This window comes from Carassius auratus, chromosome 28 (assembly GCF_003368295.1).
Source record: "Carassius auratus strain Wakin chromosome 28, ASM336829v1, whole genome shotgun sequence".
NCBI lineage: Eukaryota > Metazoa > Chordata > Actinopteri > Cypriniformes > Cyprinidae > Carassius > Carassius auratus.
Window position 1 is genome coordinate 22,969,493 of NC_039270.1, and position 19,580 is coordinate 22,989,072.

The 19,580-nt window shown below is 36.8% G+C and overlaps 1 protein-coding gene across 1 annotated transcript in view; it reads left to right on the forward strand.

The window, feature by feature from the left end:
- LOC113047229 (potassium voltage-gated channel subfamily H member 6-like) overlaps positions 1-19,580 on the forward strand; it is a 41,100-nt gene that overhangs the window by 10,661 nt on the left and 10,859 nt on the right. The window contains exons 6-10 of the mRNA XM_026208566.1: positions 1,727-1,917; positions 15,653-16,078; positions 17,336-17,753; positions 18,391-18,590; positions 18,891-19,143. Coding sequence (XP_026064351.1) covers positions 1,727-1,917; positions 15,653-16,078; positions 17,336-17,753; positions 18,391-18,590; positions 18,891-19,143 — 1,488 coding nt within the window. The remainder of the gene's footprint in view (positions 1-1,726; positions 1,918-15,652; positions 16,079-17,335; positions 17,754-18,390; positions 18,591-18,890; positions 19,144-19,580) is intronic.

A 19,580-nucleotide genomic window follows, 5' to 3' on the forward strand; every position in this document is an offset into this window, starting at 1 on the left:
CAATGTAGCTAATAACCTTAGTGTAATTGACAGAATTACTAAAAAATATTATGCTACCTAAAAGTTAAATATTTTTTGTGTCACGCATGCATGCATGTCTATTTCCCTCATATTAAATATAAAACGCATGTGGACTGATATTTTTCCAATGTCTGGACTCCTTTATTAATGGAGTATATAAACAGACGTTTCAATATACTGGTATTAAATGCATTTTCTGAGAATTTATATTTCACGTTTTTACTGCAAATGTCGAAATACGTGCTCTTTGGTCCATCAGTGCTTGAGTCACTGATCACATTAGAATAAAATATCTCATAATAAAATACAAGATTGACTGATTTATGAATGTATATGCATAGTTCTCATCCGTCGAAAATACAGATAAACACTTTTTCATTTGTTGTATTTTTGATCCTGAAACAAAACAGAACAGCAAAAGAGCGAATCATACCACCGTCTGAAGTTATGCTTCAAGTCGAACGCACCAATTCACAGCTGTAAACAGTTTATCAAAGAATCCTGAAATAGTTTATCAGCACAACTGTTTTCAACATTAATTACAATAAGAAATGATTCTTTAAGCACCAGACCATCATATTAGAATGATTGCTGAAGCATCACGTGACACTGAAGACTGAAAATTCAGCTTTAAAAAAACAACAAAAAGTATACATTTTAAAATATATTAATAGAAAACATTACTTTAAATTGTAATAATAAACAAAAAGAGCTATAAAGGTATAAGAGAGAGTCATATTGTGTGATTTAAATTAGCAATTCATTAGTTTGACTTTCCAATGTGGCACAACATATTCTGTCTTCCATAGATACTGTGTCAGTATATTAACCAACTTGAGCTCTTTCTCTATAACAGCCTTCTGCAGTAGAGAAACACATGAACATTAGTCTGTATCCTTGGTTTGCAGTGTCATTAGCAGAAGATAGTGTTTAGAACAACGGAAGTCTTAGTGAATCTTGCTTCTTTCTTGTTCTTTTTTGGTGGGACTGACTTTGTTGATCATGTCATATGTCTGAGCATTTAGATATGTGAAATATGAGCAGGGGCCCCAGCCGGGATGGAGCGGAATAGATATTTGTCAGCTTTAATACTGCACTCGACTCCCGTCCATTAGCATTGAACAGGAGTACCATGGCCGAGTACAGGATGTGCTTTCAATAGAAATTAAGTGTTATATTTGAATTTATCCTTGACAAGTCTGATTAAAACCAGTTTGCCTAAAATAGCAAAGCATTGAATATAAAGGAGCTAGTATTCTTTTCTAATGGAGTTTGTGGAAGATCTCCAAAAAGCAGCACATTCGGACATGTTGAATTGCAACATTTAAGTCTCTGGTTGTCCAGAATAAGGCTTGTTGGTTCCCCGGTGAAACAGTCACATGTGGCGGCCTGACAGGCCTATTTCTGTAGCTGTAGTCCTAATCAATGCTTTTGTGTGACTGTGATTACCCACCGCCACCCCTGATGGGCCTGCCGCTATGCATGTGTGTGCGCATGAGCATGAGCATGAGCTCTAAATAGTGTGTTCTGTCATTATACAGGTGTCTGTATGACTCATAGGTCTAAATTAACACTTTCATTATCGCGTGACATTACTGGCATACAGGATGGTAGTGCAAGTCACATGGCATGACATTGTTTTAATCAAACTCTCTAATGATATGTTTTGATGGCTGATTTAATTGGTGTGATTTTGATTTTTCAGATCTGAAGCCCAGTAACTTGAACTCCACCTCAGACTCTGATTTGATGCGGCACCGTATCCCTCAGGTAACGATATCCTTCGGCTCAGACCGGCTCAGACCACCTTCCCCCACAGAGATCGAGATCATAGCGCCCAGCAAGATTAAAGACCGCACACAGAACGTCTCGGAAAAGGTCACTCAAGTCACGCAGGTAATATAAAGAATACTTGACAGCTCATGCAAGTGTATATAGCAGAATCAGGATAATGTTTCCTAGCTTCTTGTTCACTTAGAGATGCCTAGAGATTTTGTCTTTTAACCCTATTTATTTATGGTGTTGTCAATATACAACTTGAGATTGAAAAAAGCCAAATAATTGAATTAATAACATTTTATGCATAGTGTGCCCTAGTAAAAAAGTGATATATTTAAAATACATTTATTTCATGCTAAGTATAGTTCAAATCTATTAACATACCACAGATAACTTGAGACTTACTAATATAAAACTTATAATTAAACTTTATTTGGCATATTACCAAACACTTTTCTTCTTAGTAAGTGTAAAATTTGTTTTACTGTCACTTTTGATGAGGATTGTATGATCTTTGAATAATATCAGATTTTAAATGGAAAATATTTAAAATGTACCTGAATTATACTTGCCTTTTGAAGACCTTAGGCCGGTGACACACTGGTAAATTTCACCTATCAAACATAGTCTATTTTGCAGTCAATACTGTTGAGGGTGTCCATTATCAGTAGGCTTTATATTTATGCTCAACATGTATAGATATTGTTGAGTGAAGACAAGATCCTGGTCTGTCGGCGGCCTCCCTCTATGTCACCTACAGCAGCGTGCCATCACCGCATCAGACATGATTCTGGTGTGTAAAGACACAGAAAACGCGAGGCAGCCGTCACGCAACTGACATGCAGCAGAAACGCCACGCTCACGCCACGTAGCAAGTGTGTCACCGGCCTTAGAATCAGCTGCAATAACCTTCTATTTACTAAATAAATAGAAGATTTAAATAAATCAACATTTGGTATGACCATTCTTTGCGTTTAAAGCAGCTTTTGCCCTCTGTGCACTTGCATATAGTTTTTCAGGGAGCTTTGCAGGTACTGTAGGTCTCTTCAAGCCTCTTGGAGACATTGCCACAGTTCTTTTGGATTTAGTTTATCTTACTTTGTTCTGTTCTGAAAATAATAGTGTTCTAATAACTTTGACCACCACTATTATATATATTAATTAGATTAATTATTAATAGATTAATGACATACAAAATAAAAAATAGTTTACATAATATGTATGTGTGTACTTTTGTATTATTATTATGCATGTAGTTTATATTTTGAAAATATGTAAACCTATTTACATATATATATTTATATTCATATAATTTATATTATATATTAATTTATTTAAAATAAAAGCATAACATATTTTTCTGAAATACAGTGGCATGCGAAAGTTTGGGAACCCCTTGCAGAATCAGTGATAATGTGAATACTTAAAAAAAAAATAATAATGAGAGGGATAATACAATATGCATGCTATTTTTCATTTAGTACAGTCCTGAGTAAGATATTGTACATAAAATATGTTTACATTTAGTCCACAAGACAAACAATTGCTGAATTTATTAAAATAACCCCGTTCACAAGTTTGTGAACCCTTGGTTCTTAGTACTGTGTTTGGATACCTGGATGATCCACGACTCTTTCTGTTTTGAGATGGTTGTTCAAGAGTCCATTGTTTGTTCTGAACAGTTAAACTGAAATCTTCCATGTCCTGCAGATTCTTCAATTTTCCAGCATCTTTTGCATATTTGAACCCTTTGCAGCAGTGACTGTATGATTTTGAGATCCATATTTTCACACTGAGAACATTTGGGGGACTCAAACACAATTATTGATAAGATTCAAACATTCACTGATGCTCCTGAAGGAAACAATGCATTAAGAGCTGGGTCTGAAAACCTTTGAACAGGATGAAGATGTCCAAATTTTTCTTATTTTGTTGAAGTATATATATATATATATATATATATATATATATATATATATATATATATATATATATATATATATATATATATATATATTTATATATATTTTTAATTTAGTACTGCCCTTCGGAAGAAAGGTACTTGCATTTTTTAAATAGTTTTGTTTAACGTATAGGCACAGAATACCAAAAAAAAAATTATATAGAAATAAACCCCACATTATATAAGGTTTAGGGATTGATTTGCATTTCAGCGAGTGAAATTATATAGTATTTGATCCCCAAGCGAAACATGACTTGGTACTTGGTGCAGAAACCCTTGTTGGCAAGCACAGAGGTAAGAGGTTTTTGCTAGTTGGTCACCAGGTTTGCAAACATCTCAGGAGGCATTTTGGTGCACTCCTCTTTACAGATCCTCAAAGAATGTCTTGCTTGGTGACTGTGGCCCCAACTGCCTTAAGATCATTAACAAACACCTCCCGTGTAGTTCGGGGCTGGCCCCTCACCTTTCTCATTATTTGACTTCTCTTTGGACTTGGTCATGGTGGTGGGAAGATACAGCTTGTGTGGACAGGTGTCTTATACACCTAACGATCTGACATTAGGAGGAACTTCTTAAAGAGGCAGGACTAATCTGTGCTCCACACGGGAACAGAATTCTTGCTGGTTGGTAGGGGCTCAAACTTTTACAAAACTACTTCAGAAGAAAACATTAAGTTGTGCACATCTTGACACAGAACAATGACACTGACATATTTTAAGAAATGTCAGAGCAAGATATTTTCAGTTGAGACATCTCAAACATGCATTTTAGTCTGGGACTAGCTTAAGCCTTGTCTGTGAACCAGGGGAATGATCTTTTTAAATGTAGACACACACTCACAAACAAAAAGTACTGCACAAGTTGACATTACAAAAGCTTTCAGCAGTCCTCCTCAGGCATTGAAAAGTTTGGTGACATCATCTACATGATTTAGTATTTTGTAACATCTCCATACGGGTCGGTTAAGTGACCTATATACAGAGACCACTGAGTCCTGTGCTGATGTGGGCAGAGCTTATTTGGCTGTTGTGTAGGGATCGGACTCACACTGACACACTTTCCTACCCCTGTGTTTTTTGTGTGTGATTAATGCAGTGTACTGGGTATATTGGACTGCATGCTTATGCGGTTAAGTTACTACATGTTATGTATTTTTCACATAATGACTGGAAAGATTTGCCATGGTTCATATAGAAGTGTAAAGGTCAACTGTACAATCTGTGAGTGCCTTTAAAGTTTAGAGATAAAGTAGTACAAATATACAAACAAGAGGGATGCAGTACAGCAGAGAGAGAAGAAGAATCAAAGAAAGACATTGAAAATGACGGAGAGAAAGAGATTGTATTGGTGACGTCTCTCTCCATGGACACAAGTGCGAGACTGTGTTGTCCTTCCAGTGGAAAAATCAATCATGCTGACAAATCTACTGCCAGCTTGCACATTCCTATCATAATGTCTGTGTGTGTGTGTGTGTGTGTGTGTGTGTGTGTGTGTGTGTGTGTGTGTGTCATTAGCTTTTAATGTAGCGAATGACACATTTCCACAGGTGATATTAACATTTCCCATTCTTCCTAATTCTCAGTACAAACTATGTAAATACAGTATTTTATTATATTTTTCCCAAAGTCTTGATATATTTGCGTAGGTTCACAAACTTATATTTTAAGGGATAGTTCACCCAAAATGAAAATCCTGTCATCTTTCACTCCCTCTCATGTTGGTCCAAACTTTGACTTTAAAGAATGTTGCTCACCAAACACTTTGAATTCTGTTGTATTCCATTATATATGGACCAAAAACATACATTTCTCAAAACATCTTCTTTTGAAATCAAGATCTTCCTCGGACTGACGTGTATGTACTTAAATTTGTTATTCTAGCTATTGTTTGACAATATTAGAAGCACTTTAATTTGCTGTGTGTGTGTGTGTGGTTGCTCTCTGCTGGTGACCTTGGCTTCTAGGGCTAATGGAAGTAGAGGGCAGTGGTAGCAGAGGCCAAAGAGACACTGACTGTCTGTTTCTGTACTCACATACACATCTGTGATAAGTCTGCACGCAAACACACACTCTTTCTCCGACCCTCACTCTTGCTCGCTCTTTCTCTTTCTGCTAAAATACATTTGTTTGTACAACATTTCTTAAGTTTGTATATTTAGATTCTATCAACATCACAAAAAACATTTTACATTTTAGCTTGCCAATGTAGGTAATTAGTGTAAAGCTTGCGTATGAGCAGTTGAGCATTTGCTTGATGTTATGGTAGTAATGCATATGTGCTGTCTGTTGTTTGGCATTACATCCTGAGGTTCAACTGTAACAGGCAATTCCTGGCTTCATAATTGGACTTCGATTTGAAACTGAGCAAGAAGGGAAATGACGTTCTGCATTGATTTTTGTCGCTACTGATTTGTCTACATAACATGACGTACCTAGTTATGTGACCAGCTGCACTGTTTTTAGTAGACCAGTCTGCATGTGAGGAGCATGAATGTAGCATGAGCATGAATCTCACATATATGTGGATTCCTAGAATCACAGATAAAATATTGGTCATGGAAAGTCATGAACAGATTTGTTCCCCTCATTTCCCATTGCTTTCTGTCTCCTACTGTCCTGTCCATTAAATATGGGGGGGGGGGGGGTATAGGGGATGAGCCTTATGTTGTTGGATGTTCCCTGTCTTATTGTGTACAATTTTGCAATAAAAAATAAATATGGGGAAAAAAGCCCCAAATATTTACACTGTACTATTGAAAAGATTAGGGTCAGGAAGATTTTTTTAAATGTTTTTGAAAGAAGTCTTTAGTTTAGTTTATTTTTTTTATTTTTTTTTAAAGCCACAAGGGGCAATTGCAGTCGGGCATGGGCAGCACATCACAGACTTCCCAAATGGACATAACAGCACATAACAAATAATTTAATGCCACACGCATACATAAATAAAAAAGAAAACTTCCACATAGTTGCAAGTTACAGATTACAACAATACAAATTACACCAATACAGCATGCTTCTCTGTAAAATTCAGCTACTTCTACAACTCTTAAAAAAATAAAAACACTTTATACTTGAAAGTCTTTAAAGCGGCTAATTTTTTATAAAAATACAGTACAACACTAATATTGTAAAATAGTGTTACAGTTTAATTTAACCGTTTTCCATTTTCATATATTTTCAAATGTAGTCTTCAGTGACATATATTCCTTCAAGGAAGTTTTTCAAGATTAAATCTTTTGTAACATTCAGAATGTTTACTATCACTTTTGATCAATTGAATGCATTTTTGCAAATTATAAGTATTTAGTAAAATAAATAAATAAATCCAAAATTACTGACCCCTAACTTAAATTATGAAGGATGGGAGAATTCAGGGTCCATTTTTCCTGCTTTCAATACAAATATATACATTTTAAATTGTTATGCGTGTTCAGTAAAAATGCATAATATTTCTGCTTTTGCAGAATCATTTGAATAAATAAGCAAGTGACATATGCATGCCACAGTGCAGCTGCAGAGTGGAAATCCATTGACATTGTGAATCCCAGAATATCAGTGCCAAGCATACAAAGTATAGACAGCAGTGACACTGTTCAATACATGTGCGTCATTTCCACACAATTCACTTTCCTTCAGCAATTACAATTTCTACACTGAAATGGAGATTTCCATTCTTTTACTATTACTTACTTTACACTAGAACATATGGTTAATATAGTCATCAAAATTATATATAATAAAAAAACAAAAATCTTGTAGTTGTCTGAAGCAGAGATAAAGGGATTTCATAGACTACACTAGTTAAAATAATGTAATATGATAAAAGGAACACAAAATGATAAGAAGTATGTGTGGTATGTTATTCTTTTGCAGTGTCTGTATCAGATCCATATTTTGTCCACACAGTCTAATCATTACACAAATGGGATGTCCGTCGTCCATTCCACACCTTTATGTGTGTATGTGTGTGTGTGTGTGTTTGCGTGCATGAGGAAAAAGAGAGCGAGTGTGAAAGGGCGGTGTTTCCCTGTGTCAGTGCTCTGTGTCTGTCTCAGCACGTCTCAGAGAATGCCACCATGAGCCTGAAACAGAAACTTAAGCCTGTAAGTACCATCCTTGCCTTGACCTTTATTTATCTCCGCTTCACCCCCTCTCTCTTTTCTTACTTTTGCTGCTTTGTGTTTCTCTTTCACTCTGTCTGATTTTCACCCCCCACACCTGGTTGGGGAATAAAATAGGTCAGGACCAGGATGGATTTGACTGACAGCTGTTGCCACTCACATAGATCACTGTTAATGGTGTTGTTTCAGTGTCAGACTCTGTTGACTTTTTACGACTTGTGAGACATACGTAAACCAAGACCTCGTTTTGCATGAGGTCCCTTTATTTTGCCTCTGTCTTTATATCTTTGTTTTGTCTTATTGTCGTTCACCATGTGTTTGTTTTATTTGTAGTAGTGGTGTGTAATTACACATCTTTGTTTGATTTTTGTTTGTCATTTTCAAATTCCCATTTACCGTGTGTTTGTTTTATTTGTTTTGGTTGCTTTAACATAAGTCCTTTTGTTTTATTTTAGTTTGTTTTATCTTAATTTTTTGTTTTCTTTTGTTGACCTTTCTGTATTTTTTTCTATTTATATTAGCTTCTGGACACATCCTTTCATGCACCACGCTTTTGTCTTGCATGTCGAGGTGCAATGTTGCATGCTAAAAGCTTTTCTTTCTTTTTTTCAGAGAGTGGCGGAATTTTTTTATTTTTATTTTTTTTTAAATACAAACAATGTGTAGTATCAAAAAACACGTCATGGAAATGTTACACTGACCTTAGCTGTGCAAGATAAAGCTGTTGGTGAGGTTTTGCTCAGTGCGTGTTTTACTTTTGCGTATCTTTGTGTGTGAGAGAGTTTGCGGCTGTAGTCACAATGCAGACAGTCAGAATGGATTTGCCTGGTTCCATCATTATGAAACAGAGTGTTAGGTTATATCAATAAGCACGGATATCTCGCTCCAGTGAATTCGTGTGTGCGCATGTGAGCACCTTCTGTCACTGGGATCTCTCCAACACATGGAACTGAATGTGCATTCACACAGTGTGCTTGTGTGTGTGTGTGTGTGTGTGTGTGTTTGTGTGTTCATAGACATGTGCATACTGATAAGAAAGGCTGTGACTCCACATGATGAGTACATGTATATACTGTTGCAAAGTATGTATAAAATATGCAGTGTTTTAAATATGAATAAGAAACTCAAAGTGAGAATGGACATATTTGTTTTGAAGATTGCAGCTGTTTTGTGTGTGAGCTGTGAATGACAGTTTTCAAGGCTTTTGACTTCTTTTTTTGCAACAAGAAACTGAGCAGTAAGACTATGTGTGCTTGTGTGTGGGAAAGGTTTTGCTACTGAACGGGGAAGGGATGCCTCCCAACTGATATACCCTGCCAATGCTGCATGTGAAGAAGAAAAATAACATTTGAATGGATATCAAGATTTATGTGAAGTGCAGGGGTAGAGACAGTTAAAGAATAGGAAATATTAGTAGCTCAGTATAAAAGCTGAAGAAGTCTGTGGAAAGTCCTCTCCATAAACAATAATCTATGTGTATGTGTGGAATGATGTGGAACGATGACAGATAACATTTTCTGAACAACTTTTGGCAACAGCTATGTACACAGTGTTAAAAAAAGTTAGTTGTTGTTTACACTGCGTACAAATAGCGGTAGATACTGTTTGCACCATAAAGAGCAACACATAGCATCTTGTTTGTGTTAGGAGCAAATACTCATAGATGCTATTCTGTACATTAAAGTAAAATCCTTTTTAACTAAAAGTTAAATATCTGAGCAGTGGTGGGCACAGTCAGAGAAAATCACATGAATCAACTGTTGACTACTCAACTTAACGATGACGAGACTCTCTCTGGAATGCTTAATTCTGATTGGTCAGTTTTGACATTCATCAGTTAAATACTACTGAATAATGCCAGCACTGCACTATTGACCGTTTATCCTAAAAACACTTACCCAACATAGCTGTACATATAAAATAATAAAATAATTATACCTCAAATAACATTAATAGTTTATGCTGATGTATTTATTTGGTAAGAAGCCATATGTAAGCAGGATAGTGTACAGGCAGACGCTGATGGTCTTTAAGGCCAAATAGACCCTTGGTCTTTACGTCAGAGTCCTGATCACATTTTGGGGTTTATTTTCAGTAATGAGCGACCATTATCTCTTACATGTATCTGCTTGTTGTTAGAGACCTGCATGTAATCTGTATGTCTTGCAGGCTGTCTTTAAGAGAACACATTTTGAATCCTGTCTGTGTTCAAGAGCACGGGACCTTTCTCAGTAGAGATTTATATCTGTTCTGTTCAGGATGTTTGAGGGCCAGGTTTATTTTTCAGTCACAATAAAATACAATTGTAGATACTATGCAGAGCAATGGTACTTGTAAAGACTGGCATACTGGTTGGAACATATGCCTTTCTGCTTTTTGTTACTTCTGAGAAAAAAAAAAAAACATGAATAATTTTGCATTATTTATGCAAAATCTATGACAAACACAGTCCACGAACTGATTGAAAACTAAAGCACAATAGTCTACCTCGAATGTATTTATTTATTTATATTTCTGACTAGCACAGTGGAAAACTGAAAAAAAAAAAAACTTAATGTTGAAATGTTTACTTATTGGCCTGTTTGAAACTGTTGCATATAGCACATTATTATAGGACATTATACTAAATATATATATATATATATATATATATATATATATATATATATATATATATATATATACACACTCACCTAAAGGATTGTTAGGAACACCTGTTCAATTTCTCATGAATGCAATTATCTAATCAACCAATAACATGGCAGTTGGCAATTCATGGGAATGCATTTAGGGGTGTGGTCCAAACTCCAAACTGAATGTCAGAATGGGAAAGAAAGGTGATTTAAGTAATTTTGAGCGTGGCATGGTTGCTGGTGCCAGATGGGCTGGTCCGAGTATTTCACAATCTGCTCAGTTACTGGGATTTTCACGGGCAACCATTTCTAGGGTTAACAAAGAATGGTGTGAAAAGGGAAAAACATCCAGTATGCGGCAGTCCTTTGGGAGAAAATGCCTTGTTGATGCTAGAGGTCAGAGGAAAATGGGCCAACTGATTCAAGCTGATAGAAGAGCAACTTTGACTGAAATATCCACTCGTTACAACCGAGGCATTCAGCAAAGCATTTGTGAAGCCACAATACTCACAATCTTGAGGAGGATGGGCTACAACAGCAGAAGACCCCACCTGGTACCACTCATCTCCATTAAAAATAGGAAAAATAGGCTACAATTTGCATGAGCTCACCAAAATTGGACAGTTGAAGACTGGAAAAATATTGCCTGGTCTGATGAGTCTCGATTTCTGTTGAGACATTCAGATGGTAGAGTCCGAATTTGGCGTAAGCAGAATGAGAACATGGATCCATCATGCCTGGTTACCACTGTGCAGGCTGCTGGTGGTGGTGTGATGGTGTGGGGATGTTTTCTTGGCACACTTTAGGCCCCTATAGTGCCAATTGGGCATAGTTTAAATGCCACGGCCCACCTGAGCATTGTTTCTGACCATGTCCATCCCTTTATGACCACCATGTACCCATCCTCTGCTGGTTACTTCCAGTAGGATAATACACCATGTCACAAAGCTTGAATCATCTCAAACTGTTTTTTTGAACATGACAATGAGTTCACTGTACTAAAATGACCCACACAGTCACCAGATCTCAACCCAACAGATCATTTTTGGGATGTGGTGGAACGGGAGTTTCGTGCCCTGGATGTGCAACCCACAAATCTCCATCAACTGCAAGATGCTATCCTATCAATATGGGCCAACATTTGTAAAGAATGCTTTCAGCACCTTGTTGAATCAGTGCCACGTAGAATTAAGGCAGTTCTGAAACAAGCAGTTCTGTCAAACACCGTATTAGTATGGTGTTACTAATAATCCTTTAGGTGAGTGTATATTATATGAGTATTTATTAATGTTTTGAACAAGCTTTCATTTTTAAATTGTTTCATTTTGTTAGTTTTTGCTTTAGTCTTTAGCACTTCTTGTAATTTGAAAGAAATTGGGCAGCATAGCAAAATTTGTCATTATCTGTCAGTTTTTCATAAAAAGAAAAAATAAATGTTAGATGTGCTTGGATTCGATTTTGTTTCAGATTTTATAAATGAACAAACGCAGTCTTCGTTTTAGTTAACAATAATTGCATTTTTATTCACCATGCTCGTAAAAATCTAAATCAAAATATTTTTGATAGTCCATCATCAACCATGGATTTTCAAATGTATTCTTGCTCCATGCACCTATGGATGCGTTAATCTAGTTTGAACACAATCATTTCTCTATATTCTCAAACTGATTTCGACAGGCAATGGCAGCAGCAGTAACCTCTCATGCCGTACTTTGACAACAAATCAGTACGAGAGACTCTTTCAGCCTTTTAGGTCTCATTTGATTTGACCTGTGGGAAATGATCCACACCCTCCCTCACCACTCCCTTTCCTGTCGATTATTTTCTTTAAAGTGGTGCATTTAGGCAGTTAAGAATCCACCTAACAACCCAGCTTTTTGTTCCCTTGGATTCATCCATCTATCCTGTACTGCTTTCTTTCTTACTTTAGACCCGCTGTGTTTGTATAGTATGTTTGTGGTAAAGATGACTGCGATGAAGTGTCTGTTTTTAGGTAGAGTCTGTGGAGTTTCTTCTGTTTCTGAAGAAACCGTTTTTCTGTGGATGTTGTGAGTCAGCATGACACTTTGGAGAACATGGACAAGGAGCCTCTCATTGTCTTACCGGTCAGTACAGACTGCAGTTTATGCAGGATGCACATTAATGTTGCATTCAGAAATATTTGATGAATGTGTACATATGCAGAGGTCTTTTCTCAACGTAATTGCAAATGTTATGGCTAGTAGACGGAAACATTTATCATACATTTGTGATGTCAGCTTGAATAGTTGTGGCAGGTAGTGAGGTAAATTGTTGTTATTTGCTTAAATGAAGTCATTCTTCTACTTAAACAAAGGCAATTCTGTGCTCTGAAGTGCTGAAGAAAAGTAAAAACCCTGAATTATATTCATACAATCTGAAATAAGGAAATGCATGCCTCGTCACATCACTTGACAGTCAATCTGCATAAAGCTGTGATTTGCATTAGGTTGTCATGTGTGCTGAAATTTGGATAAAAGAAAAAGGAAGACTGACAAGCAAGTATTCCTGTGTGCGTACTCATTTATCAAGAAGAATTCTAGGTTTGAGACTTTATTATTATTATTTGGACATATTTGAAAACCATGGCAATGTTATAGTCATTTACTGCTCTTTACTGGTTTGCTTACAAAATAGTTATCTTCCGTCCCAAAAGAACTCTTTCAGATCGACCAACTTTTCCACATGACTGATGTTCATGATGAACATGTAGTTTCCATGGCAGCCAGTGGTTGCCATGGTGGTCTGTGTGAGCAGTAATCATGGGCTGCTAATGGCGTATTAAAGGAGCGAGTTTCTATTGGGGAAAAGCTCGAGCAGAAAAGAGTTCAGCAGATACATACTGTATATAGCCCACTGCTTGCTGCATACTTGTTGCATAATGTATTTTATTTTGGTTCTGTTTATTCTGTCATTTATTTTGGGGGCTTTTTGTCTCTTTATTAGACTGATGGTACATCGAAGGTTTTCTTTCTTTCATTCTTTAAAAAATAACGGTTCTTTTTTGGCAGCTGTGGCCAGAATGGTTCTTCTATGGCTTTGCTGTGAGAACCCTCTTTCGGATCCCTTGTTTTTATGAGCCAGGGATTGATCTTTGATCAGAGTAGAGGGGGATAATGGAAAGCTGTAGTGACGTGATCCAGACCCCATTACAGAGCCTCTCAGCAACACAATGCAAACTCTGGCTATTATTGTGAAATCGTAGTTGACTGTGACTGGTGAAGGCTGGATGTCAATAACATCAAACGTCATTGTTTTTTGAGTGTCTTTTAACTGAACATCATGAAATCAAACCTGAGCCACGTTAACTGAATCAGGAATCTATCTCCAATCTGTTTTTGTCTTATCCTAAACTACTACGGTACACTTCTAAGTGTTTATATTCAGATTATTGTAAATCTGTCTCATCCATAAACAGAGAGAAGTTGCAGCGTTCTCCAGCTACAATGTTCTTCTGCAGTATTGTTTATTTTCCGCTAGAGCGCCAAAAGTTGCATAATGTACCTTTTAATATTTCCGCTGTTTCTTACACAAAACTATTGGTCTGTTATTATGATATATTTATTGTGTGTTCAGTTAATTGTTCTTTTGTGTTTAATGAATGACATAAAAACACACAGGTTTGGAGGGAAAGACTGTTAATTTGGACTGGTTCTTTCCTCTAGTGTTGCATTTGCACCACTTCAAGCAGTGTGGTCGATTAACAGAGACAGACCCCCTGTGGCACATACTCCGTGCCCTTTAAATGTGATCTGGTCTTAGGACGTGTCTGCTGCCCTTTCTTTTAATAATGGCAAGTGTGAAGAGGAAGAGGAGACCTAAGCACTGAAGAACAAAGCATGAATGATGAACAGATGTCTGCATTTCACACAGAGTCTGTACATCTCAAAGCTTGTGTGGGTTGAAATGGGATATGACAATACAGTTCAGAGCATTCAGTGAAATATCAGTTTTTTTTAAATGCCGTCAAGATATCATCTGGTGTGCATTGTTGTCTGTTTGTTTGGGTCTATTGAGGTATCTTCTGACATTATCTACTGTCACTCGTAGACACTCAAACCTTGTAGTGGGCATGTTTGTTTGTATAATTGCACTCGTTTTGGGGACTGAATTATTGTACTAGATAATTTTGCATTGACAACACTAGATAGGTTTTCCATCCCATGTGCTTAAAAGAATAAAATCATCACTTCTTTGGAAACTGGTTAAAAATATATATTAAATGCCCGTCTCTTTTTTACCTAGATGGGCCACGCAGACGAAATGCAATAACAAACGCTGTCATGTTCTCTTGTGTTCAGTTGCCTGATGTTTGGGAACACAGTCGTGTGAGACCGTTAGGGGACATGATAATACCAAAATATTTTGATGAAGGACTTTAGCTCAGGCAAGAGAAAATGAAGTTACATTTGAGATGGTGTGCAATCGGTGTGCTGGTTAGTTCAGTTATCCAGTCACAAGGCCATTTATTTGGTAAATGTGTTTTATAGTAGTTTATGCGTCTTGTTATTGGATTAAAAATATATATTCAGCTCAACTGAGTGCATAAGCTTTTTATGGCACATCTTGTCACTTGCATCCAGTACTTTTTATGCAATATCCTAAAATTTGCATCAAAATAGGTAAACAGAAACATAGCTATTGTCACTAATTTCTTGCTTTTTAAGAACACTTTAAAATAATCTACTTGAAAACATCTACTGATTAAATAAAATGCAATTTATGAATCCACAAATTTTGTTTTAATATTAACTTTTAGTATATATGTTATGTACTGTCATTTTTTGTTGTTGTCATTTTTATTAGTTTTTTATTTATTTATTAATATTTAAATTGGATTTTTATCTCAGGTTAAGTGTACATTGTAATTTTGTAATGTTTTACAGCTTTATTTCATTAGCAAAAACATGTTTAATAGTTTAAGTTGTTTCTAACAATAACAACCCTGTCCAGATGGTGTAGTTATAATATCTGCCAGCAAAACTGTCGGCAAGTGGTCCATGCTTACCCTGACCCCTTGCACATACAGTATATATAAGGAATTTCAATTAAAAACACCCCTTGACGTCCTCTGATCGTGTGGTTGATCACATTCCTCTCTCTTTCATTCTCTCCCAGGTACTGTCACTCGGAGCAGATGTGCTTCCGGAGTACAAGCTTCAAGCTCCACGCATCCACAAGTGGACCATCCTCCACTACAGCCCGTTCAAGGCAGTATGGGACTGGATCATCCTGCTCCTGGTGCTCTACACGGCCGTCTTCACGCCCTACTCGGCCGCCTTCCTCCTCAACGAGCAGGAGGACGAGAGGAGGCGCACCTGCGGCTACACCTGCAACCCCCTCAATGTGGTGGACCTGGTGGTGGATGTCATGTTCATAATCGACATCCTCATCAATTTCAGGACCACTTATGTCAACCACAACGACGAGGTGGTCAGCAATCCCACTCGCATCGCTCAGCACTACTTCAAGGGCTGGTTCCTCATAGACATAGTGGCTGCCATTCCCTTCGATCTGCTCATTTTCAGATCAGGTTCAGACGAGGTGAGGGTTGTGACATATGCTAGCTAGGTGGGATATTAATCGATGTTATGCTTTAAATGCACAGCTAGAACAGTGCGTACGATTGTTATATTGAGAATATTGATGGCAGTGTAATAATGTTGATTGGGCGTGTTATTCTATCGACCTGTAGATACTGCATTACTGATGATGTGTACAGTAAATGTGAAGGTCACTTCCACAAAATAGGGCTAGTGCCATTTCAAATATTATCATACAATGGTTCAATTTGAAATCTGCCATTTTATCTAATGAAAAACAGTCTTATTACGGTAATTTATTTTTTTGTTTATATAGTGTATAAGTATATAATTATATAATATATAAAGAGAAGTTTTAGAACTTAACATGCTGGAAGTATTATTCTTTTTTTTTTTCTCCATGAAACACAAACGTTGACATTTTTAAATCACATCCTAGTCACTCTTTTACATATAAAGAAAGGGAAGAAAAATGACCAAAAAAATCATCTTACATGTGTGAACATGTAAGTCTTCTTAAAGGTATCTGTGATCTTTTACTCACCTTTTTTAAAGGTGTTTTTTCTCAAGCTGTTTTAAACCTGTGTGAGTTTCTTCTGTGGAAAATAAAAGAAGATATTTTGAAGAATGGAATGAAGAAACATTTGATGGTCCTCACCGACTTTGTTAGTATGGGGAAAAAATACTATGAATGTCAATCGGGACCATTAACTGTCTGGTTACCAGCATTCTTCATAATGTCTTGTTTTTTGTTCAGCAGAAGAAGGAAAATGATGATTAAATGATGACAGAATTTTCTTTTTTTTGTCTTTTTTTATGGGGGGGGGGGGGGGGGTGTTGAGCTGTTCCTTTAAACAATATGATAGATTTGCATGAGTAACAAATCACTAAGTCTCAAAAATGAAAGTTTGAGAATAAATTTTATTTTGAGTCCAATCTTTTTTTGAATGAAAACACAACGCTGCTCTGAATCATCCTGATCCATTCTTCAGTTCAACTTTACTGTCTCAATGACTTCAGTTCACAGCTCACTAGAGGACAAATGAGTGGTGAATAAGTGATTTGTTCCTCACTTAGAGGCCATGCAATCACTTCAGAAGTCTATTTAACATGATTTTTGATCTTTTTTAAGTTTGATAGCTCAAGTCCTTGTATAGAAGGTGGAAAGGCTTCTACAGAGATTCCCCTTTTGTGTGCCATGAAAGGAGGTCATAGATATCATGCAAACTAATGTATCCTCTCAAACTCATCTTTCCAGCCTCAAACCACGACTCTGATTGGTCTCCTGAAGACTGCGCGGCTGCTGCGATTGGTGCGAGTAGCGAGGAAACTGGACCGTTACTCTGAGTACGGCGCGGCAGTGCTCTTCCTCCTCATGTGCACCTTTGCCCTCATCGCTCACTGGCTGGCATGCATCTGGTACGCCATTGGCAACGTGGAGCGCACCAGCTCTGCCCGTATTGGAGGCATGAAGATCGGCTGGCTGGACAACCTGGCTGACCAGATTGGCAAACGTTACAATGACAGCAACTCTTTCTCCGGCCCCTCTATCAAGGATAAATATGTAACTGCACTGTACTTCACCTTCAGTAGTTTGACCAGCGTGGGATTCGGAAACGTCTCTCCCAACACCAACCCTGAGAAGATTTTTTCCATTTGTGTCATGCTCATTGGCTGTAAGTGCACTACATTCATTATCTATGCTACCATACAAAGGTCTGGGGTCATTAAGATAGTTTTGATTGCAAAAATGAATTGAAAGGTTGACTTATGTTCAGTAAAAAAAAAAAAATATATATATATATATATATATATATATATATATATATAATTTAAAATTTTGATATTTTCTCCGCTACTATTGACATATACTACTGTTTAAATGTTTGGAGTCATGACTATTTTAGTTTTTGTAATAGACATTATTATTATTTAAATCACCAAGTTTCAAATAAATTATTTTGAATTTCATATTCATCAAAGAATCTTAAAAAACAAGTTTTGAACTGACATTAATGATACATTTTTCTTGAGCTGTAAATCAGTATTTATTCATTTCTAGAGGATCATGTGATACTGTAGACCGGAGTAATGATGCTGACAGTTCAACTTTGCATAACAAGAAAAAATGCAGCCTTGGTGAGGATAATAGATTTTATTCCAAAACTAAAAAGCAAGCAAACAAAAAATCTTACTGATCCCAATCTTTTAAATGGTAGTGTGTGTGTGTTATAAATAAATGTAGTTTAAAAAAATCTTTTGTTTGCACCATGCTGTTGGCTGATGATCCTGTTTGTTCTTCTTTATTTCCAGCCCTGATGTATGCCAGTATCTTTGGCAATGTGTCCGCTATAATTCAGAGGTTGTACTCCGGCACAGCTCGCTATCACACTCAGATGCTGCGTGTGAAAGAGTTCATCCGCTTCCATCAGATCCCAGGAGGACTTCGACAAAGACTCGAAGAGTACTTCCAGCACGCCTGGTCCTACACTAACGGCATTGACATGAACGCTGTGAGTTACAAACACACACATAAACTCTATGTATACCTGAAGTAATACATGTACTTTTACATACTTCCCTGTATAGTGAGAGGGCTGCCGGACCCCTCATATGTGTTATTAAGCACCAACAAAGAATAAATAATTAGTATTAAAATGTGTTGTCATAAAAAAAAAATTATTTTTTGATTTATACTTAAAATTATACTTTTTAACCTTTAGTCAATTTATGGGGTTGAATTCAAATGTGAAAAATAGTGTCCATCTGTAATGTTGCATGAGGTTGTGGTTTTCTCATATGTGCTGCTACAGGTGTTGAAGGGTTTTCCGGAGTGTCTGCAGGCGGACATCTGTCTGCATCTGAACCGCAGTCTGCTGCAGAACTGTAAGGCGTTCCGGGGGGCGAGCAAGGGCTGTCTGCGGGCTCTGGCCATGCGTTTTAAGACCACTCATGCCCCACCCGGAGACACTCTGGTGCACAGTGGAGACGTATTAACTGCACTGTACTTCATCTCCCGCGGCTCCATAGAGATCCTCAGAGAGGATGTGGTCGTGGCCATTTTAGGTTTGACTACTTTCTAATTTTATATTTTGATTTTCTTTATTTCAACCCAATCCAAATGGAGATCTAGAACTTGCTGCCTTAACTTTATTAAATGCTTAAATATTTTTTGTGTGTGATTTGAGCTTGAAACTTCACATTATTGTTTTGCTCAGAGTTGTCTTATTCCAGGCGAGACTTTTTTTCTCAAAAAATCCAGTAAATCCGTAATATCGTCAAATATATTGTAATTGACACTGGAACAGCTTTCTATTTTAAATCCGATTTATAAAATCGAATGAATCAATATCACATTTCTTCAGAAATCATTCTAATATGCTGATTTGGTGCTCAAGATATATCTCTTACTATTATCAATGTTAAAAACAGTTGCTGCTTAGTATTTTCGTGGAAACCTCTTTTGTTTGTAATATACTTTGATGAATTGAAAATTTAAATCC